This window comes from Pleurodeles waltl, chromosome 8, assembly GCF_031143425.1.
Source record: "Pleurodeles waltl isolate 20211129_DDA chromosome 8, aPleWal1.hap1.20221129, whole genome shotgun sequence".
NCBI lineage: Eukaryota > Metazoa > Chordata > Amphibia > Caudata > Salamandridae > Pleurodeles > Pleurodeles waltl.
Window position 1 is genome coordinate 23,559,909 of NC_090447.1, and position 23,358 is coordinate 23,583,266.

Consider the following 23,358-nt stretch of genomic DNA (forward strand, 5'->3'; position numbering starts at 1 on the left):
CACCCCATTCTTTCTGCGTCCCACTTCAGTGCAGATCTGAGCTGTTAACAACCCATCAACTCATCAAGATTTGTAATAGACCATATTTACATGAATCTGAAAGGTATTTGTGTTATAGAAACCACCAGTATTGAAATATTACAATGATCTCTGGGCTGAGCACAGTTAAATTATTTATATCTATGTAATCTGTTTTACCTTCCCACTGCATGCTACTGCAGCCACAGCAGACCCGACTCACAGCTGATGGAGGAAAGGGTCACTACTAACATACTGGACAGGGTGTGTCCATGTTTCAGCAGCTTTAAGTTCATTGAGCATACTTCTGAAGAACCTACATGAGCTCTCCACGCTGCCATCCCACCAAAGGAGAAGAGAGAAGAATACTTTTGCCATATCATTAAGGATTTGGAGAAACCTTTCAGGCATCAAGACGCCAAGGCCATAGGCAGAACATACCATACTCTGCATTCTGATGCTAGAAAAGTTACAGGGCCCACCCTTTGTCTCATCTCAGGCATGAGCCTGAGAGGGATCCACTGGCTTCTGAGTTGTCAGGATGAATCAGAAGCAAGAGATAATCAGAGCTGTTGTGTCCAATGTACTCTTGCAGAAAAATAAAGAGATCCTGTAGCCCATATTTACAGAAAAAGCACAAAACGCAGCACAGCAGCCAAAAATGCTGCGCTACGTTACATCACAGGGAGGGAGGAGGGGAGTGCCATGTCTGCAGAGAAATGGCACTCTCTTCCTCTCTCCCTAGCGCAGGTGCAGAATTCTGCTGCCAAGTGCCACGCACATACCTTTGCGCCATAGTGCACAGGTGTATGCATGAGTCTACCATATATTTTGTACTGGAAGGGCACTATGTTTGGACTTAATTTAAAAGTTTTCTTACTTTGTGTGTGTACTGTACAGTGCAGCATGAATACAAAGTCAGGAAAGAAAGGAGAAACAAAAACATTTCTCCTTCTAACGCCTCCAAATGGCATCAATTCTTGGCACAAAACCCTGTCTACTGTTGTTAGTAGATAGGGTTTTGAGTCACAATGCATGGGTGGTTCCAACGAAACACCCATGTACTGCCAATGTAATGCCTCATTGGCGCTACGTAGAGCACACTAGTGCTTCAAACTGGTTTGTGTCACTTTTATGCTACATTCCAGTGCAAAACAAGTTTTGCGCTGGAAAGTCAATTACAAAAAAAACATTTTTGCTGGGTTGCGTCACTTTTGTGATGCAAACCCAGTGCATAATGTTTCTAAATCTACCCCTGTGAATCAGAAACTTGAGAAGAAACCTCAAGGACTCAAGGCCCAGCCACTCGGTTGTTCTACAAGGAATGTTTATCCTGAAGATATTATCAAACCTACATCAGAGGAGTAGTTTCCGTCAACCCACAATGGAAGCCTCTGTGCATGCATCCAGCAGAAGGGATTTGACACAAAGGTTCACTGCTGCCTTTGGATTGAACATCCCTGACCTTCACTAGAGAACAAGGTTGTGTTTAAACCAAACATCAACCTCAAGATGATGGTGTTTAGACAGAAGTTTTCCTATGACGGTAAAAAGTGGTGTTATTTCTGAATATAGAAGCAGGAATATCAAGTGGTCACAATATCTTAACCAGAATATCATTGGGTAAATATGTATTCAGTTATTACACCTAATTACATATACATGTACCATGGCAATATGTACGTCTTCACAGTAGGTAGCTGTAGAGTTAAGAATTGTAAATCTATACCTCTCTCTGTGCACTTACCTCCTGAATAATTTGGCTTTCGATATTTTGGACAGGATATTGTGACCACTTGAAATTCCTGCTTCGTTATTCCAGATTAGCATCATAAGAAGAGCAAAGACAGATCCCGGAGAGGCTGTCAAAACTACCCTACTGCATATAAGTTATGGTGGTCGCTGCCAAGGATGTACGGCTGATAACTGTTATGTTATGTTATGCTATGTTGATTTGAATGGGGCACTAATCACCCTAGAGGGTATCCAGATGTTTGGATGTGTGATTTCCAAAGTGCTTATACGAAGAGCCAGGTCTTCAGCTTCTTGCAGGACTCGAGAAGTTACAAGGAGGCTTTGATGTGTTGATGGAGGTTGCTCCATGTCTTGGAAGCGATGTAGGAGAATGAGTAGCCTCCAATTTTGATTTTGCCGATGCGATGAGTGTGTAAGTGAGAGTGAGCAAGAGTGTAGGTGTCTGGTGTGTTGGTGAAAGTGTATGCACATGTTCAGATATTCTGGTCCTTGTATGTGTGCATGAGAATTTTGCATTGGCTGTGCTTGTGAATGGGGAGCTAGTGAAGCCTTCACGGTGTGGGGTGGTGTGATGTGGGTGCAGCATAGGCCAAGGATGAGTCTTGTGGCAGAATTCTGGATGGTCTGGAGTCTGTGTAGGAGTTGTTTTGAGATTCCAGCATAGAGAGTGTTGCCATAGTCCAGTCTGCTGATGAGGAGAGCTTGCGTTATGGTCTGTCTGGTGTTTTGAGGCAACCTTTTGAAGCTCTTTTGCAGAACTTGTAGGATATGGAAGCAGGAGATGCTCATTGCTTTGACCTGAACTGTCATGGTGAGCTTGTTCTCTAGGATGATCCCTAGACTTTTTGTGTGGTCTGTGGGGGTGGGTGTTGGTCCTAGCTCTGACTGTCACCAGGTGGAGTCCCTCAGGGAGGTGTTAATGCTGAAGACCAGTACTTCCAGCTTGTCAGACGCTTCAGGCATCCAGTCTGCAACCATGCTCATGCAGTTGGTAATGTTGGTTCTGTTCATGGTTGTATTATCTGTCAGGGAGAGGTTGGGTGTCATTAGCATAGAAAATGACAGAAAAGTCTTGTGATCTGATGAAGTTGGAGAACTTTGCAATGTATATGCTGAAAAGGATGGTCTCTGATGTGAAGGGTAGCAGCCTGACTCTTTGCATTGTTCCTGCGAGGAAGGAACAGATCTACTTGAGAGCGGATCTTTGTATGCCAGTCTCATTGAGTATTCTGGTGAGGGTTTTGTGAAAGACAGTGTTGAACCGGGATGAGGGTGCTGTTTCTCCTCAGTCCAGGATGGTTCTAATGTTGTTGGTAGCCATGAAGAGTGCTGTTCTGGTGTTGTGGTTATTTCTGAATCCTGAATGTGTGCTATCTAGAAGATGGTGAAGTACAAAGTAGGTTAACAGATGTTTGTTGATGGCCCTTCCCAAACACTTTGGCTAGATAGGGAAACAGGGAAATGGGTCGGAAGTTGCTCAGTTGATTCAGATTGGTGTGGACTTCTTGAGTACAGGCATTGGTTTCTGCAAGATTCCATACATCCGGGAAAGTGGTGGATGTGATTGAGGTGTTGATGATGTGGGCTAGGTTGGTGCTACCTGGTGATATTCCCAGACTGTAGATGTGGTGGGGACACTGGTCCTTTGGGGCCTCTGAGTGGAGTTGTTGGGAGGCAGTTGTTATTGACAGTGGCAAAGGTGAGGTGAAATCCTTGACAATCAAGAAGATCTCCTTGCAGCTGTTGGAGATTCCTTCACTGCTGTCTACTAGTGCTTTTTGTGTTCCAGATATCCTCACTGGATTTATAAAAAAGGGTATGTCTTTTGAAAATATCATTCCCACTCAAAGGCAACACTCTATTCTTCTCAGTCGGATCAAAAAATGTAAGAATTTTCCTCTTTGTCATGTATGGGTGCCTCATCGTGGATCCATTCGTCAAAGAATTGTGTAAATTCAAAAACTAATTTCAATGAAGAAGATATTTAACTAACCAGATTTGTTTAAAGCAAAGAAATCAGTGCAAAGTCGGCAAGGTCAGCAGCATTATAGAGACACAAGTTGAGTTACAGAGAAAACAAATAATTATAACTGAAACATAGAAAGATAAATCGTACTTCTTTGATAGTTTTACTTATTTTTAAAAAAAGCATATCCATTAACTAGAATTGTCTGTTAATTTAGACAGAAAGACCCAGATTTATCAACACAATGCAGCAATGCAGCAGGACACTTTGCTGCATTGTGCTGCATGAAAGGGAGCTGGCAGGAATGTGTCATATTTAACAGTACAGGCGGCCACTCAACATGGGTGGAGGGGTGGGGGATTGGTCGGGTGAAAAGAAAAGATAAAAAAGCTTACCTGTGGGGGAGACACATTCGTCTCCCGTCTGTCCTCGTCCTCTTCCTGGCTCACACAGGCTCACTGCCAATCACGACGCTGCTGTCACCAACATGACAGCAGCATTGTGATTGGTCTGAAATGCTTGCTTCGCCGCTCAGACTGGGCCTGGGCATGTTCTCCACTTGGCTGTAGAGAACATGCAAAGTGGGCATGCCTGTTTGGCCGGCCCACTGTGCGCACTTTGTACAGCCAAAGCCCACCTCCGGGCCCCCTCCTCCAGCCCAGCCCCACCTCCCAGGAAAATAAAATGATACTGACGTATCATTATTATCATTTTATTTTTCCTTTACCCATAATGCAGTGGGGCAATGCTCCTACGCGTTAGCGGAGGAGCCGCCCCTGAGTATATGGCGCATTTCTAGTCTCTCCTTGTGATGCATACGCATGCACTCTGCTGCATTTACATGCTCTCCTGCACTACAGTGCAAGGGTGCCTGAGTTGCCAACATAATTGTTTTTGTGCTGGAAGGAACATCTTCCTGCACAAAAACATTCCTTTAAGGATTTTGTTTCTTTCTATGTGTGCTGCAGAATGCAGCACACATAGAAAGAGGAAAATCAAGGAGAAATAGTGATATATTTCTCATTGTTATGCCTTCCCAGGGGAGGTGTAGCATTTTGATGTTTTCCTAGGTTTACCACTCATGGTAAATCTGTAAATGTGCTAAAATCCCTGGGTGGGTGCATGGGAACACCCACGCTACACCCAGGGAACAGTTCCCTGGCCCAGAGTAACGCAAGGCAGAGACTTGCACTGTCTAGCATTACTCCAGATTTACCAAGCCTTGAAAGGACACACAAGGTGGACTTGCGTGGCTTGGTAAATCTCGTTCTAGGTTATGTGTCCCCTTGCGTGGTGCAGGTGTTAATAAATCTGGCCCTAAACCTCTGAAAGTAGTCAGCCCCTGAAGCCCTGTTCAAATCTGCACCTATTTCATATGACATGTATCACTATGTCCTCTAGAAGTGAAGGTGCACTGCACATGCTCCCTGGTATTGTCATTAATGCTGCAGTAGTTCTTCCTTACCTAGTGCACGCACCACCTGAGCTGTAAACCCATCCCTGTGACATTCTACAAGATCTCTAGTGGGAGGATGCTCCTTCTCTCACATTGCAGCAAAAACCTGGAACAGTCCCCCACGCACCTCCGGACCATTACCTCACTTCCGGAATTCCGAATGGCCCTCAAGACCTGGCTGTTCAAATGAGCCTCTGGGACATGCAAGTGCCTGGATACCCTATTGGGTGATTAGCTGTGCTTTATAAATCATGATTGATTAATCGACAAAGGCCGAATGAGCTTGGTCCTGACTGAGGTATAAAATAGCAGCATTTTAATCTGAAGGTTGGACAGCGGGAAAGCCAGCTCAATTATCCTTAGTCGGGGAGACTGAGCCAAGTGCAGGGATGGACCTTTCTCAACCTTTTACCAGTGTTGCCAGCAAAATGTTATTTCATGTGGGATTAGACAACACAAGTGTATATCTTTTTAAATTTTAATTGTTCGAATATGACAAAGGAAGAGCTAATCATGAGCTTAATTTCTTGTGACTTTCAAGTCTGACTCACTCACATGATGTTTGTAATTTGATACACAACTTTCTTTATATTGAAAGACAACAGAGCATGAGTTTTCTTTCAAGATAGCCCTACTTCTTTCAAATATCAGTCGCCCACTCCCGCTAAGAGGTGGCCAGTGCCCAGAGAGAAGCAAGCCGCGAACTCCAGGTCCACCCTCACCTGCTCGCATTACCCAGGCCAGTCTCCGGCTTTGCTCCGCAAGTTTCATGCCATACTCAATGCCTCATCCCCTGTGAGCAACGCTGCTTCTCCGGTGTAAAGTCACTGAGAGCCATCTACTGGCATTCAGTGGAAGCATTACATCAGCTTTCACAATGCCTCTTGCTTACCTCAAGAGATAAAAGTTTCTCCACAGGAAAAGGAATAGCGCTTCATGTACTTCTTTCTGGGGGTTTGCTGTAGGCTAGCCCTACCTCAAAGTGAAAGGGCTGAAATGCACCGTATTTATCCAATTTGTCGAATTCCTGTCCATTCCCCCTGCGCTGGAGCTGTTTCGGCCACCTAGCACCAACCAAGGGTGCCTGCGTTGCATGCAGGATTGTTTTTACGTAGGAAGGCTCACCTCCCTGCACAGAAACTATCCATAGAAAGAGGAAACAACGAGGAGAAATAAAGATGTTTCTCCTCATTACGCCTGCCCTGGGGACATGTAAGATTCTCACGCATTCCCAGGTTTACAAGTTCTTGTAAATCTAGGACTGCATCAAAACCCATGGGAGTTACACGGGAACACCAACTGCAACACCCATGGAACTCTCCCCTTGCGTAGAGTAAGGTGACGCAGCAATTTGTGCTGCTTTTCCTTACTCAAGATTTATGAGGCCACTCAAAGCCATGCAATGTGGTGCTGAGTGGCTTCATAAATCTGACTCCAAGCCTTGCGTCATGCAGGTATCAGTTTGCATGGTGCAAATGTGACACAAGGCTCCTATAAATATGCCCCTCAGGGGCAGACTTATTAGGGGTTTGCGTCGGGTTGCATCATTTTTATGGAACAGCACTGGCGCAAAATGTTTTTGGGCATTTACTAATCCACCACGCAAGGCCACCATGCTGCACAGATGCCAGCGTTGGTGCTGAGCAGCAAACAGTGTGCCAGCCCTAGAATACAGCAGAAATGCACCGTATCTTGTAAAATATGGCACATTTCTGCCGTCTTCTCTTCATGCAAGGCAAAGCAGCAACTTTGCTAGCAAGTGTGTGTTGTGTGAAATGCAAGTAAATCTTCCCTAATAGGACAGATTTGGAAATATTTTGTGTTAGGGTGCGTCACTCTTGTGGCGTAGCCCCAACACAAAATCATTTTTGTTATTTACTAAGCCATGCAAAGTTGCAAATACAAAGTACTGCAAGGCAGCACATAGGTGTTCCCAAGGTGGGGGATGGGTGTTCCCAAGCATCCACCCATGTATTTTGGCACATTCCCAGATTTACAAAGATTTGCGAACCTGGGAATGCGTCAAAATGCTACACTTTCCCCAGAGAGGCGTAACATGGCGGAAACAGGTGCATTTAAAACTATGGTGGTTTGCTGATCTCAGCAGGGCACCATCCCTGTGACGTTGCAGATTCATAAAGGTCGCTAATTGCGACCTACCTAATTAATATTCATGATGTAGCTTGATTTGCAACCCACCATCACTATTTAAAAATAAAAATGTTCATACATTACTAATTTCGATTTGGTAAAAATTGCAATTTTGAAATTGCAGTTACTAATCTTAATAAATATGTCCCAGAATGCCCTAACCTTATTTTTGGAAGAACCAAGCAAAACATCCATTAATTGCTAAATTTGCATTAGGACCTTCAATGCATCCTTAGGGGTAAGTCATTGCTGAGGTTAAGGTACTGGAAGCAAGAAAAACGTGTTGTATTATGATAGGGGAATTGAGCGGCAAAATGTAATCAATAATGTCCAGCATATGTACTTCAAATAGAAGAAAAGACAGATAAATAACTTATTCAACAAAACAATTAGAGAAGTATTTTGAAAGTGAAAAGAAACCTGGTTGAGCATAAAATATGGAAAAGTCTCATGAAGATGCCAAACAACTTCAGTCATGTAGGTGTCTCCTCCTCAAACTACAGAGTGTAGCCAAGTATGGACAATTCATCCACTTCGGTCGAGTAAATGTCAGGTTTGTACAATCACAGAGGATCTATAATTAAAATTAGAGGGCAAAGCACACATTTCCATTGGATTCCACCTTTTAAATGAATGTGCGGCAGGATAGCAATGCCTGGTCTGCACCCCATCTGCCTACACACCAACATTTCAAAGTCAGGTACATTTCCCAAAGTGGGAAATATCTAAGGCGCTCCATGACAAATGTAGTAAAGTTGATTGTACGAATGAAGAACAAGGGCCCTTTTTTAGCACGGCATTTGTGCCGCTTTTTTATGCAAAAGCAGCGCAAACTCACAAAATACAGTTGTATTTTGTGAGTTTGCACCACTTTTGCGTAAAAAAATGACGCAAATGCAGCACTAAAAAAGTATAAATATGGGCCAAGGTTTTCCCGCTTTATGTAGGTGAGCTGGTGAGAATCAAAGGTCCTGTTTTTAAAAAAAGAAAGGGTTTGTCCCTGTACTGTGACGTTGTAAGCGAGTTGGATGCCCCGGTCAATAGTGTGAAAGTGGAAGGAGAACAGCGAGGCAGCTACGGTCCAACGCGCCTATCCACACATTGCCAAGATGTAAGCCCTCCGCAACGCCCATGGAACGCCCGCTGATGGAGTGTAAGGATAGGCACTGACCTGCCTCGAGTGGCCTGGTAGATATGGGTCTGCACTCTGCACCGGCAGGGCAAGGGGCTTGTAAATATTCCCCTCTGTCTTCACCTCAAAATCACGAAGTTCAAAGATATTCTAGGAGCCCCCTCACTTCAGTGCCACGTCACAGCTCTGCGATCGAGAGTGCCATCCACCACAACGTTTCATGGACTAGAATTTGTCTTTTTTGGATGTTTATCTATTAGTTTGGTGTTATTTAGGTGCCTGATTAAGTAGCTCTACATTGCCTTGGCTGGTTTTCTAAGAGGTAATTCACACTTTTCATGAATCTTCATTGTCCACACCTAGTACTAAACTTATGTTAATTGTTGTTTTCTTGTGATTTTTTTGGTTCTGTTTGTTGGCTCTGTTTGTTAGTTCTGTTTGTTGGTTACTGTTACAGATTGTTCTGTTGTTTGAAAAGAGGGGGGATGTGTGGTAACAAGTTGCATCAGTGTCATGCATTCATTATATAGACCATCAATTGGTCATCATTGAGGCAGAGGGAGGGGTAGAAGCCAGCTTGGAGGTGTCTCATCAATCCGCCACCTGTTCTAAACAAATCTGGAATTTGAAGTTAACCACATGTAAGTTCCAGTCCTTGCGGATGCTCTGTGGTAAAACCATGTTTGAAGAGCCCTGGAGAGGAGGGCTGAGGTCAGGCACTAGAACTCTGTCTCTGGCCTTGCTAAGTCTAGTGTTGCCTCTGCGGGTGGTGCACTGCATGAAGGAGACACAAGAGGTTGGGTGCAGCCCCACAGGGCAGGGTCTTACCTGGCATCTGAAAGGGATGGGTTCCTCACGAAGTGCATACATTCCTTCCTTTTTATGTTTTGCGCGAACCAGGAGTTGAGAATGCGAATCTGAAAAAGACAGAAAGAAAGTCTTGAAAAGAAGATTTTTTTACCTGCCAGCAGGCTGCTAATTTGTGAAATATGAACTGGCCTCTTAAGCACCCTTGGAGAGGTCAGCTACAACAGTTTATCTAACCTCAAACAACTGAGCACTGGGCACCTTAGTTTCAACCCATGGTCCTGATAGTGTGGGACTAATGGCCTACTTTGGATTTTGGTGGATAGGTTGCCACCACCCAGGCGGCGGAGTACCTGTCCGCCAAACTCTCGGTTTGAGTCCGGGGGACCGTTGGGTTAATGCAGACAGAGTAAAATTTACTCCATCGCCTAAACCTTCCTTTGTTGGCCTGAAAAAGTACCGCCCTTCAGAGGTAAGGCATCCAACCGCCTGCCCTGTTTAAAGTGGTAGGTGGCAAATGGCTTTTTTAAACTATAAGTCACTGCCAGGAATATCTTACCGGTGAGGGACAGTAAAAATAAAATAAATGACCTGACATCATGGGGGCAAACTCCCAGCATGTTGGGGTCATTAGTTTTTAATTTGCCCCCAAAAATAATGATGGACTCTCACCAAACTTTTAAATGGTTTTGCATGAACTGCTGTGGCAATGTTCTATAAAACCCCCAGAGTTCACTGCAGGGCTGGGGGTGAACTCAAAATCTGTGGGGCAGAGTGAAGGCAAGGTGGTTGATTTAAAGTCCTCCACCACTATCACAGAGTACCTTCACACAGGCGATGGGGTACCTGTCTGCAAAACTCTTGGGGGCATATTTACAAGCCCCTAGTTCCACCAGAGCTTCACTTTTTTGGTCGCCCCGGTGGCGCAGTGTGCCGGCCACAGAAAGCCACCATCCATGGCTTTGTGTGGCTTTGTAAATATGGCCCCCTTTCACACATTACTCTGTTCCAAAAGGACGGTCCATGGGCGTTGCTGTGAACAGTTTTATGCAACACCCATGGAATCCGACGCATTCCCCGATTTACAAGGCTGGGATTCAGTCAGATTCCTACGCAACGAGGATAAATATCTTTAGGTCTCCTCTTTTCTCCCTCTTTCTATGAGTACTACATTCTGCAGCCAACATAGAAAGAGGAAAACACCATTAAATTATTGTTTATATAAAGGATGGTGCCCTTTCCTGTTTATAAATATACCAGTTTAGGCTGCTGATTGTGCACAAGCGCTGAGGAAAGTACAGGGCTGCATCGTATTGCTGAAAATATGACGCATCCCTGCATTTTCCTAAGGGCGCAGCCTCCAGGGCTTGCGGGCCGAGCTGCATCATTATTTTGTAAATATGCCCCTCGGTCTGCCCGCCCTGTGAGTCAGGGTTACCTTTACTCCCTTCACCAAACTCTAAATTGGGCTATACGTTTATTGCATAGAAGGGTAAGCACTTTAACTTGTGCTTGGAAATTATGTTTCATAAATAGTTTCAGTATGTTCAATTAATTATGCTAAAAGTTGCTTTGATTTTAAATGTGGCTGAATAAATCGTGACATGACACATGTTTAAGTGTACCAATTGCATCTCATTATATGTACACCATTCTCCTCACTTTAGTCCTGTTTATATTTTTATTTCATTTGTGGTCTCACTAAGGAGAGCTTTAGCTGTCTGACCTGAAGAGTGTTGGCCACAGTTCCACAGAGCTCTGGGACAGCAGCTTGTCATGATTGGATCGCTGCATCTTGTGACTGGATGGCTGTATCGCAGTTCCTGCAGCTTATTGTGTGGTGTTTCTCTCTATTCTTGTTTTAATTCTGCCTCTGGGGTGTCTTATTTTACCATTGGTTTTGATTGAATACTTCTGATGTCACAGAACGACTTTTCTTCCTAACCCCACATAGTCTCTCCCCTCCTACTCTCGCTCATATCATTATTGTAAGAAATTGGATTATTATTGGGGTGAGTAGTACTCAAGGAATAATTACAATCCTAGTCAGGGTGGACTCTTAAAGTTATTAAATTAACCTGAGCTCAATGCACTGGTAGCCATGACAGAGAGAAGCCAGACGTAACATAGGAAAATGTGTAAAGTATTTATGCAACATTAACACAGTAATAAAGTCAAAAGGCAAACTAATAAAAATCCAAAATCAAATTAGAAAAATAGAGTAAAATGTAATAAACGAAACTACACCAAAATGACAAAAATGCAATAAGGGGAATCAATGTACATTCACCTTTAATAATAGATATAAAATCATACAGTTGGTTTACCGGGTTCTTCTTTTGCAGGTTGGTCGAGGTTATCAGTGGGCACACTGTGCCAGCTGGAGACGTTCAGGCGGGAGCAGCAGGAGAAGGTCTGTGGAGCTGGTGCCGGGTCACAGTGGGGGACTACTTGAAAAAGTACTGCACAGGTAAGTTTAAAGATGGTTTCTTGGGGTCCCCTTGGTGTGTCAAGTTTGAAAGGTGTGGGGGACCCTTACGACACAGCAGATTCTTCGTTGCAGGACCAGGGTGGCCAGGTGCAGAGCAAATCGGTGAGCTAGGAGCTGTGCAAAAGGATGTCCTCAGACGCATGAGGTAAGTTGGTTAAACGGTTGTTTGCAGGACAATGGGGGCACTCTGGTGGGGGGTCCAGGGTATTCCTGAAGTCCCTTGACTGAGGCTTCCTCCTGGTCCTTTCTCAGATCCAGACAGGCTGGTTTTCTTGGTGTACGATATTGGCTCACCAATACCCAGGGTATTGGCACGGTTTGACCACTGGGAGGTGTAGTGCTACAAAACTTGGCACACCAGAGGGGTTTGCCCTTGTGGTCGTGGGTGTGTAGTTTGGTCTAGCTGCTGCATCTGGTTCGGGAGTTAGTTGCTGGTCAGTGAAGTGACCCTCACTGGCTTGCTGGTTTCTTGCTGTTTTATAGTGGTACCGACACTCTGGAGGGAGTTCAATGGTGATTTTTGAAGTCTGGAGGTCCTCTCGGGATCTGTAGAGTTTTTTCAATTGTCCAGCAGCTACTCAGTGGCGATTGTCAGGTCCTGGGTGCAGCAGGCATGTTTTCATGCCTTTTCTTTGTTGCAGCAAGTCCCCAGTTCTTGTGCTTTGGATCTTCTTGGTGTTAGTCTTCTTTTGTCTGTCAAATCTGAGTTCCTGGTCTAGGGATGCACACTAAATACTGCATTTAATGGGCGTTTTAGGGGGAACCTGGTGGTGACCAATGGGTCATCTACCTTAGGGTGGCTACACCCACTAAGTGACCACTTCCTTTGGAGAGGGGTCGTTTCCCTATACCTGGTTGGCTATTTTTTCCTCCATCCAAGATGGAGGAAAGTGAAATGGAGTGCCCACCTCACAGGCAACACCTTTGGGGTGGTGCATGTCAGGTGGGCCCAATCTTCCTACCCTTTGTGTATTTTCCTGCTGATGCTCCAACCAAAAGTGGGGCCTTGCAAGGGGGTGACCATCTGATTTATTGAAGTAACTGCATCTGAGATAATAAAGCATGTATTGGAATAACTAGGACAATGAAGCACAACAGGATTAAAATTGTATCAAGGAGAGTGAAACATAAAAAATAACACTACCATATTGTCACTAAGGGCCAGATGTAGCAAGCAGTTTTGCCCATTCTGTTTCTATGGGAAAATGTGTTTGTACATATGGCGCTAAGAGTGTTAAGGATTGTTCCTACCTAGGCTATGTTAGAGCACAGCATGTTAAGCTCTAATTCTGCCCTTCAGGTTCTCCCTGGGAAGACATCTCTTCCAAGGTTGTGGACTTGACGTCTGGCAGTGGCAGGCTGGATAGGGCCAGTCAGAAGCCATGCCAGGGTAGTTATCTTTTGTAGGGGACACCTTTAGGAGGATCATCCACCACTGGCCAGTGGGGATTTATCTTTCTAAGTTGTTTGATACCAAATGACCCAGGGTTCAGAGAGGTCATCATGTAGCTGGGAAACTCGTACTAACCAGTATCCAGCACATGCATTTAAAATGGCTGCTCTGTTCACTCTCTATGTCCCTGGTTTGGCAAGGAAACTAAGGGGCATATTGCGTGTGCAGCTATGCCCTCACATACAGTATAGTGCACCCTGCCTTAGGGCTAGGAGGCCTGCCAGAGGGGTGACATCTATATTGCATGCAGTGTGTTGTGGTCAGGGCACACAGGCAGTGTGCCATGTCGAGTTTGCATTACAGGATTGCACCAGGACACTCAGCCTGCAATGGCAGTGCTGGGTGCATCTGGATGCATGGCCCTAGAGGGTGGCACAATCAGTGCTGCTGCCCTCAGGGGCCTAACCTCAGTACCCTATTCAGTGGGTACCTAAGTAACATCTACTCGAGGCTTATAGTGGCAGCTAAAGGTGTTGCTAATTATCTTTGCAATTTTAGGGAAAGACCACTGGCATTAGGAACCAGGTTACAGGATCCCAGTGCACTCCACTCCAAGTTGCATCCAGAAGCCAGGCAAAATGTGTGTGGGGGGGTACTGCAACCAAGTGCCAGTTTCCCACAGTACGGAGCTACCGATTAGTCTTTCTTGGTAGTTGGTAGGTGCTGGGGTTTTACTGCAGTCTCCATTGCGTGATGTAAGGCACTTAACAGCAGAGGCGTTCTCTTTTATCTGTCCATGTTTATTCCTTCAGTTGGGCGGGTGGCAGACTGGTGCAAAAATGTTTGATCTCATTGTGTCTGCGTTGCAAGTGCTCCAGGCTAGAGACAGCCCCAGTACTATCTGCTACAAGAAGCATCACGCTACACAAAGGCTGTGTCTGGAGAGCAGCCTGCAGAGGACACATGACGAAGAATCACCGCAAACCGGTTGTGCAGTTTTAAACAGTGAACCATAGTTCTTCTCTATAGAAGTTGCGCATGAGGGTGGGGTCCAATCCAACCCACTTTGTTCAAGTTTCAAGTTCTTCTAGACCAGATGAGTGTTCGACACTGTACTGACAAGACTGCTTTGTAATCGAGGATGGTATCTGTGATCCAACAGCCAATCTTCCAGAGGTGGGGGGCATCAACTGAAACCTGCACTTTCTGTTGGACAAACTGAAAATCCTCTTTAGTCTCCTAGAAGCGCACTGCCTGCTGCAAGAAGAAAGAAGTCTGTTTGACCCTGTAGAAGGAGAGACTGTCCAGAATGAAAGAGAATCTGTGTGTCCCCGGTAAATGAGGGACCCCCAGAGAGAGATGACTGCCTTAGAGTGAGCTGGCAGTGACCTGTGTGACTGAGGGTCTTCCTGGTCCCTCTGCCTAGTTTTAAGTGGGAACCTTTACAAACCTCATCCACTTTTAGCTCAGTGGGGCACTGTAACTGCTGTTATCATTGTAGGCCTTATCGGGTCAGCAGCTTCCCTAGACCCAGTTGTGTCTGGCCTACTGGGCACCCTTGGGGAAACCCTCACTCACAAAAGCTCTTGCTTTAGACATGCAAACGTGCTGAACTTTGAATGAGTGAAGAAAGAGGAGAATAACTTTTCAATACATTATGGAGGGCTAAGAATCAAAACAATCTTGAACTGTAGGGGCATTTAACAGTGAGAACTCAAGGGCTGCACCTGAATCCTAATTTACTTGATGTCCAGACAGAAAAGAACCAACCAGGTACGGGCCTTCTGGGAGGGAATAGTGAAGAGGAATCAAGGTTGCAGCACCAAGAAAAATTATTACACCAAAAGAAAATTATCTTGAATAAATGATTGGATTGTGTTATAATGCAGCTATGTCATGAAAGAATTTTTTTCTCAGAAATTAAACAGTTTTCAGAGCCTTTGGAAGATGGGTACAAGGAGACCAGTAGCAAACAACCTCAGCTAGCACGGTATAGGCCCAGTAAATCCTGCTGTGTTGTGGTCCTCCTAAAGGTTGTTGGCAGCAAGCAGCATAAGACCTGAAAGTACCAGTTCTATAAAGAAGAAAGCATGTTCTATAAACTAAGGGATCATCATGGATCTCTTTGTTTTCATAATTGCTCTTTGAATCATTGGGTGTTGGACTGTTTTATCTATGGTAATCACTGTCACATATCTTTGGCACTGTGATTTTGTACAAAAGAATATCACAGGACACTGGATTAATAGGTAATTTGAATAGTTGGCACTGTATCAAATACTAATCGGGTGTTGGAAGCATCTGTCGACCAATTGACATGTGCAATATGTGATAGAATATTTTCTTCTCTTTTGATATTAATATTTCATCAGCCTTGACAAAGTCCCAGAACAGGACGAAACACGTGTCGCAAATACATTGGATGGGCTGAAACTTACTTTGAGTGGTTGAGGATTTACAAAGATTGAAGATCTGGGCCCAACTATCAAATGGACTTTTGGCTAAAACATTGTATGGGCTGAAGTTTACCTCAAATGGTTGAGGATTTATAAAGATCAAACTTTTGGGATCAATTATCAAGTGGATTTTCTTAATAATGGACAATAATCTTTTCGCAGTATCGAAAGAAATTACATTTTGGTATTGCTTTTTATGTGATTTTATATTACCATGGATATGATGAGTCAGACATTGTATTTCTAATATATAGTCAATGTACTATTAAAGTTGTCATTGACTTAGAGAACGTTAACACCCATTTGGTTCTGTTTTCTGATTGTGTATGCCATTTTTTCCGTTTATATTTTGATCTAGTATTTTTTCCCAGATGGTCTTATTGATATATTATATGAATGATCTACAGAGATTTTGCGTGCTCCACTATTATTTCTCATTTTGGATATTAACAGTTTTTAAATTTTTATTCCAGCTTACACATGGTGGCAACAGATGTGCTATAGTGTTACTGAGCACCATGCATTAATATTTTAATATTTTTAGAGATGTGCGGCTAATCCAAAGTCATTCTTGCCATGTTGTTTGTTGTTTAGTACCATGACCAGAAGCCTAAATAAACTAGATCAGGTCAGCTGTGCTGACCAGCGCTCAAGATGCACAACACTTTCAGGATGAGACTAGGATAATCCCAGATTTGCAATGACCAAATATAGGTAGTGAGTGGGTAAGGGCTGACTCTGGGAAGACACGGGCTGTGGTATCCATCATTCCTATTTTAGAGGGAGATGATGATGATACACCTGAAGTACACCATGTGCTGGAGTCTAAGTCTCTGCCAGAGCTGCAGGGGCTGTTAACAGCTGGAAAACCTACCTAGGAGGAACTCTGTCAGGTGCAAGCTGAGTTCCCTACATTTGCTGGACTTCAGAAGGAAGTGCAGGAAGAAGCCAGCATGGGAATGGTCAGAAGACATATTGGCTGGGTGGATAGAATTATTTACAGTAAGCCTGTCGATCCTAATCCAGGAGAAAGGAATAGGCTAATAGTTCCATCAGAGCACAGGACTTTCCTATTATCATATGCCCATGAAGTGATCTTAGCACTTAGCAGGACACTTGTGCATTAGTCAGAAATTCGATGAAACCCAGAGCATTATTCAGAATCTGTCCATCTTGCCAACTGACTAATAAGTCAAAAGGTAACTCCAAGGCACCATTAGTACCACTGCCAGTTGTGTGTATGCAAACAGACTGCCTGGGAATAGACATGATTCGTACATTTGACTCCACCTACCCCAGCTTCAAATAACAAGTATATCTTGGTTGTAGTGGACCATGACACCAATGATCCGATTATAGTTTCTTCACACACAACTTTCTGCTCTACGCTGCGTGAAAAGGAGAGGACAGAAATGTACCATATCTGTCAAAATATGGCACATTTCTTTCCTCTCCTTTCAATGGTGCAATCAGAGCAGCCTAGCACCAACCAGGCACCCTTGCGCTATGGTGCAAGGGTGTCTGAGTTTCATGCAGGATTGTTTTGGTGCAGGAAGGGACACTTTTTCTGCACAAAAACAATCCTCTGAGGCTTGCTCCTCTTTCTAAGTGAGCTTCAGAATGCAGAATACTTAGAAATAGGAAACAAGGAGGAGAAATAAACATATTTCTCCTTGTTGCACCTCTCCTGGGAAGGTATACAATTCTGACGCATTCCCAGGTCTACCAGTGTTGATAAATCTCTGAAGGCATCAGAATACATGGGTTGATGTGAACAAACACCCAAGCTCCACCCATGGAACACCTTCCCAGGACTGAGTAACGCAAGGCAGCGATTTGCACTGCCTTGCGTTACTCCACATTTATCATGCAATACACAGGGCCATGCAAGGTGGCCTTGCATGGCTCTGTAAAGCTCATTTTAGGTTTTGCATCGCCCTCTGTCCTCTTCATTGGTGCAAGGGCAATGCAAAACCTTCATAAATATTGGGCAAGGTATCCAAAGGAGTTACCTCTGAGAAGCACAACTACCAAGGTGGAAATAGAACACTCCTAGGGTTCTTGCCTCTAATTGAGTTTCATAATACCATCATTTCTGACCAAGGGACACACTTTATATCCTTATACATGAGACATAAATGTTGGGAAAAATGGTGTGACTGACCAATTCTCCATAGCCTTCCACCCACAATCCAATGGGTTGGTGTAAAGATTTAATAAGAGCTATAAAATCACGGTTGATGGTGTATCGAAGAACCTCAGGCAGATGTGAGATGTTCTCCTGACAAATCCTTTGTTCGCACACACAGAAATTCAACAGAAGGTGGTAGGGTTAAGTCCCTTTAAACATATTTGTGGGCACCTTCTGATGGCTCACTCAGTTTAGTTAGAGAAGGGTTGGGAGGCACTTCTATGTTACCTCAAAAGGGTTTGGTGAACTATGTTATTGGCCCCAGGAGGAGAATGGTGCAATACCTGAATCAGGTGAAAAAAGATCTTCAAGGAAACCGAGAGCTGATAAACGAGTGGTATAAGCATTGCTGACTGGGCAGGAGGAACAGCATGTGTTTTTGGTGCCAAAGCCCATTTGTCCAAGATCTTTGGGGGACAAGTGGAATGGTCCAAATAGAATAATGCAGAAGATTTCTGAGGTTAACTACTAAGTGGACACACGTGCCACCAGAGAGCCTATTTGGATGTTCCATGTGAATCGTCTTAAACCATGCCTCCGGAGGAACCATACAGTGAAAAACATGGCTAGGGCAAAGGAGGTTGAGGGAGAGTGTGATCTTCTTCCTAACCTAATACATGGTTATGTGCAGGATGATTCTGTGTATGAGGTACAACTATCCCCTGAGCTTAAGCCAGAGCTGCAGAAATAGCGTAGTGAGGTGCTGGGGTGATTTTCAAATCACTTTTCACTGAGTCAGTGGTTTGCTTCTGTCTTTGTCCATGGCATAGATATAGGCAATAGCTCACCAGAGAAGAACAAGACTTACTGGATGTCTGACCGAGTGCAGGGTTGCATCAAGGCAGAGGTCCTCAAAATGTTGGATTTGAGGTGATTGAACATTCCCATAGTCCTTACACCAGCCCAGTAGTGTTGGTCCACAAGCAAGGATACGCAGACTATTGCTTTTGTGTGGTTAACAAGGGTCTCAATGAAGTGACCAAGATGATGCACACTTAATCCCCAGAGCTGATGAGCTTGTTGACTGACTTGGTGTTGCCCTCTACTTGAGTACCCCCTATTTGACCAGTACCTACTGGCAGATCACATTTAACACCTAAATCCAAGGAGAAGGCTGCAACTCTATATCTGAGGGACGTTAGCAGTTTAGGATAATGCCCTTTGAACTTCAGGATACTTCTGACACTTTCTGGCACCTAGTGTACCATGTGCTTTCATTAATGAAAGAGTTCGGTGTGGCCTACCATGATTAGATTGCTGTCTCTAATAACTCATGGGGAAACGACCTGAGGCACCTAGAAAAAGCATTTGCCAGTATAAATGGAGGGAAACTGTCCATCAAGGTAACCAAGTGCCAGGTGGGGCAGTCCCACTTTGGTCATCGGATAGGCAACATGAATATCTGCCCATTGTATGCCAAGGTCCAGTCTGTGTGGGAGTGTAAGGTCTCCACTACCCAGACCCAAGTGAGAAATGGGATGGCTTCTACAAGACATTTGTGGCCAACTATGCACTATAGACACTCTATTGACAGCACTGAAATCCAAGAACAAGCCCAAAAAGGTCAATCATTCAGTCATGGGGAAAAGACCTTTCCTTCTTCTCAAGGGTACTTTGCCAGTTTCACAGGTCTACCAATGATGACTCAAAAAAATGAATCTACAAATTCAACAAGAGTTTATCTCTTTATCAGAAAAGCCATTGGGAACAGGGTTTCCATGAGAAAGCATAAATCTAAAATGCCATGTGATGGGAAAAACAGAGCCAAGTTCTGGGATGTTAAGAAAGGGGAATGGTTGACAATTCACTTCCTTGGTATGATATCTTAGACTATTTCGATATTCTCACCTGCACTGAAAGTTGTGAAAGTTGCGAAGGGCAGTGTGGTGACCACTGATAGTAAGTGTTGGCATATGAGAAGAGTATGCAAGGGGCAAAGAAGCTTACTGATAAACTAATTAACGATACAGAAGACAATGTTCTGTTGCAAAATAAAATAGTTGGACAATGATCTAGGGAAGATGACAGTTGCGCTCCACAGAATGAAGAAACAGTTTCTCCTGATGATAATCCACCAGGTGCTGAGTTGTCTTTCTCATGGAGTGGCATTTCCAGGAAGCGATATTGTTCCTGCCACTTCGTATGATGAGGGTGATGCTTCCATTACTTTCAGAGTGAATAATAATACCTTGGAAACTTATGGTGGATATATGGCTGAAATGTCCATGACTCTGTTCTTGATGTCTACTGCATATCTGTTTTGTTCATAGGGAAAGTATGTGTTATGTTTTATTATTATTGTTTATGAGCCAGAGTATTTTTTTATTGTACATTTGTCCCCTACCAAATAATCTAGTAATTCTATATTTTCCCTCCTGCTGTGCGCCAACAGAACCCTAAGTACCGTATATCTGTGTTAGTTACATTTGCTAAAGCATTTTCAAAATCTAAAATCAACCATTGATGACAGCTAGGACATGGGCACTTGGGAGGAGGTTTGCTGACTGGACTTCCAGACTTCTGCTCGTCTACTAATGAGTCAGACATACGCACATGAGAGAGTAAGAGCCTTCACTGTCAGTACAATCCCTCATGACGAGTGTGTGTGTGAGGTGTTATCAGACAGTCACTGCTAAAGCTGCTGATGTGTCAAGGCACAAGGCAAGAAAGTAATTGCACCCTCAGCTCTGACAGTTGCTCAGCTCAGGTCTGCACTTCTTCCTCTACTTTCCAGAGCCTTACAAGGGTCATCCAGTTAGAGGAAGAGGTATCTAGGCTGGTCGCCAGGTGAATCAGCCTTTGTTACCTGCGACTGTACCACCTTTACTGATGTTTGCCTCCTCATGCCCCTTACATCCAATGGCCAGCCCGCTACACATCAACCTGTTCTTCTGCAGCTCTGCCTTGCTTACTTTACATGCTATGCCTTCACATGGTTCAGGACGTAGACAGCCAGCGGCTTCAGATCTATCTCCTATACCTGTGGAGAAGGACATTGAGAGATTTGTCTTTTCCATTTGACAAGAGTGAGGAATTTGTAAAGGGATCAGATTTGGTCTGCTGGACGTTTGCTATAAAGTAGAGGTGGAAGCTGGGTTGTGAACGATTGAGATGTGAAAAGGAATACAGTGTACCTCATGTGGACCTTTCTCAGGGAGACTACAGAGTCACATGGTAGGGCACTGGGTATGTTGTTACAGTAGTTGATTTTGCATGAAGCGAGAGCAGTGTTCAGGATATTGATCAAGAGGAAAGAGTTGGTGGAGTGGAGGGAACATTTGGAGAATGTAACTACAGTAATGACAGTGACAGTGACAACTGCAAGTGTTGGTCCAAGTGGATCCTGAGATTCAGTGCGGATGTTAAAAGGAAGATGAGGCCAGAAGGAAACAAAATGGGACAGGGTAAGAGCATGAGAGGTGAAGGTAAAGCATGGGCATGGAGTATGACTCACCACACTTAGGCTGAATTGTGGGATGGTAGAGGCCAGTATAGCTCTGGCAGGCACATTTCATAGGTATCAATGGAGTCCCATATATGTGACGCAGCTGCATCTCCTCCCAGGCCACTGCCCCTTACTTGCCTTTGGGTCATCTGCTGAGAGATACAGCTGCGCTTTCCTTTTGAATGTGGTGACTGGTCTGCTTATCACCGGTGGCAAGTGCAGCAGTGAGACCTCCCTCAGCTGGACATGTCCATCTGCTTCATCCGGGTGCACCTTGTTGTGGTCCATGGAGCCCATGGCCTTGTGTTGCTGTGTTCCTCTCCTTTAGCTCCCTCAGAGGTTTCTCATGCTGCACAAATGACGTTAAGAGGTTTTAGCACAGGCTGTCTAGTTACAAGCCAAAGACAGATATTAATTCTTCAAAACAGAAAAAACATTGGGGGAAAGAGCTATCTCTCTTTCCATTTTCAAAAAATTCGTATGCATATAGCCTTGCTGGAACCATAGATAGGCAAAGTCTCCAACCGCTTGCCTGCTTATCGTCAGAGTGCTTAACTACGAACAAGCCACTTTTCACACAATAGTCAGTCACTGTTCAGCAGCTCAGTCTAAACCAGGGTGCAAGGGCTCACAAGCTCTGCTTCATACAGTGCCTAGAAGCAGACTCTCCAATTACAAATAATGGAATAGGTAACACATAAGATTTTCATTTATTTGGAACATATTAAGCCTGCCACAGATAGGCCACTTTGCTTCCTTGACCAATGGCTGTGGCCTGTCCCTTGATGCCCCTGCCAAGCCTTGACAGCGTGTAGGAACATAGTCCTTCAACCCTCTAAGCCCCTACAGCATGTTTCATGTTCATCAGGCTCCTGAAATCTATTAGCTCATTTCCCCGCTCTCCTAACACCCCATAGGCAAATGATCATTGAGGATTTCCCCTAGTCAAAGAGGCCCATGTCTTCTGATCAAAGTTTCCAGAGCTCTTATGCTGAAGTGAGTTTTTACCCTCTGGAGCCCTTGACCTCACGTGCTCAAATCCATTCTCCAGCAACTATGCTTCTTCAGTCCTCCTCTGCTTTTTTTCCTTTGCTCACTCATCCCACCCATTATTTCTTCTACCCTCCCTATTCGATACTATGACCAGAAATATCCCTCCTCTACGCCTTCAGCCTTCAAATGCTGTGCCCTTGTCACATTTACGCACAGTTCATTAGCCACTGAAAATAAGATGGGTTTCATTCTACTCAGAGAATGGAAGACTCATTCATGTGGATCTAGAATAGAATTATCCTCCAAGTAGCAGGGGAGCTGAGTATTTACAAAGCTATCAGAATTTTGGAGGGAAAAAGAAGAACAGAAATAGGTATTTAGTTAGCGAGCCTATTAGAACCAGAAATGTTTTTTTAGCAGGGCAATACCCAATCAATCAATCATCCAAATGTTAGAGGGCAGCAAATCACCTGTGAGGGTCTTGAGGTGCTGGGCTTTTTTTTCAGGCATCTGACACAATGACAGAGGAAACTGAGAGGTTGCAGAGACTGGCTAATGAACAGGCAATAGATGGAGCCATTTAACAGCTTTTATGGGGTCGGGATCTAACTGAGAGGCAGAGGAGACAAACTGTTAGCTGAGACCTCTTGTTCAGAAATAAAAAGAAACAAGAAAGGACGTTTTATCAACTTCCCAGCAGGGACAGCTTCCTGCGTCACATTTGGGAGTGACTGAAGATGTTTGAGAAAGCACAGCAGGTTAAGAACTTTTAGTTGAAAGAAGGGGGGTGGCACTATTGCTGGGAAGAAATAGCTGTTGGAGACCTGTCTGTGGGAGACATCAATTTATTGAAGATTTCATAAATCTTTTTAGTTTGACTGTTAGAGTGTTTGATACATCGCTAGTAGAAATCCCCACCTACAGTATGAAGACGTTTTTGTACTTGCAAAATTATAACATACAAGTGGTCATACTGGCAGCATCATGGGAATGAGCCCAGAATATTATAATTTGTTAAGGTTACATTTAACATGCTTGATTAGCAAAGTTAAGTTATACTTTTGAGTGTGTTTACAATTTGAAGTAAGGTTACTGCTGTTGGTA

At 44.2% G+C, this 23,358-nt stretch overlaps 1 protein-coding gene across 4 annotated transcripts in view; it reads right to left on the reverse strand.

The window, feature by feature from the left end:
- LOC138249674 (transient receptor potential cation channel subfamily M member 2-like) overlaps positions 1–23,358 on the reverse strand; it is a 519,042-nt gene that overhangs the window by 429,193 nt on the left and 66,491 nt on the right. For 3 of the 4 annotated variants that reach the window (XR_011194834.1, XM_069203635.1, XM_069203637.1), the window contains exons 2-3: positions 21,400–21,610; positions 9,307–9,395 (exon numbers count right to left, since the gene is read on the reverse strand). Coding sequence is in view for 3 of the 4 variants with exons in the window: in XM_069203635.1 (XP_069059736.1) it covers positions 9,307–9,395; positions 21,400–21,558 (248 nt within the window). In the remaining variant the exon portion in view is untranslated. Of the gene's footprint in view, positions 1–9,306; positions 9,396–21,399; positions 21,611–23,358 lie in introns of those variants that run through there. The other variant, XM_069203638.1, reaches the window with a different exon arrangement.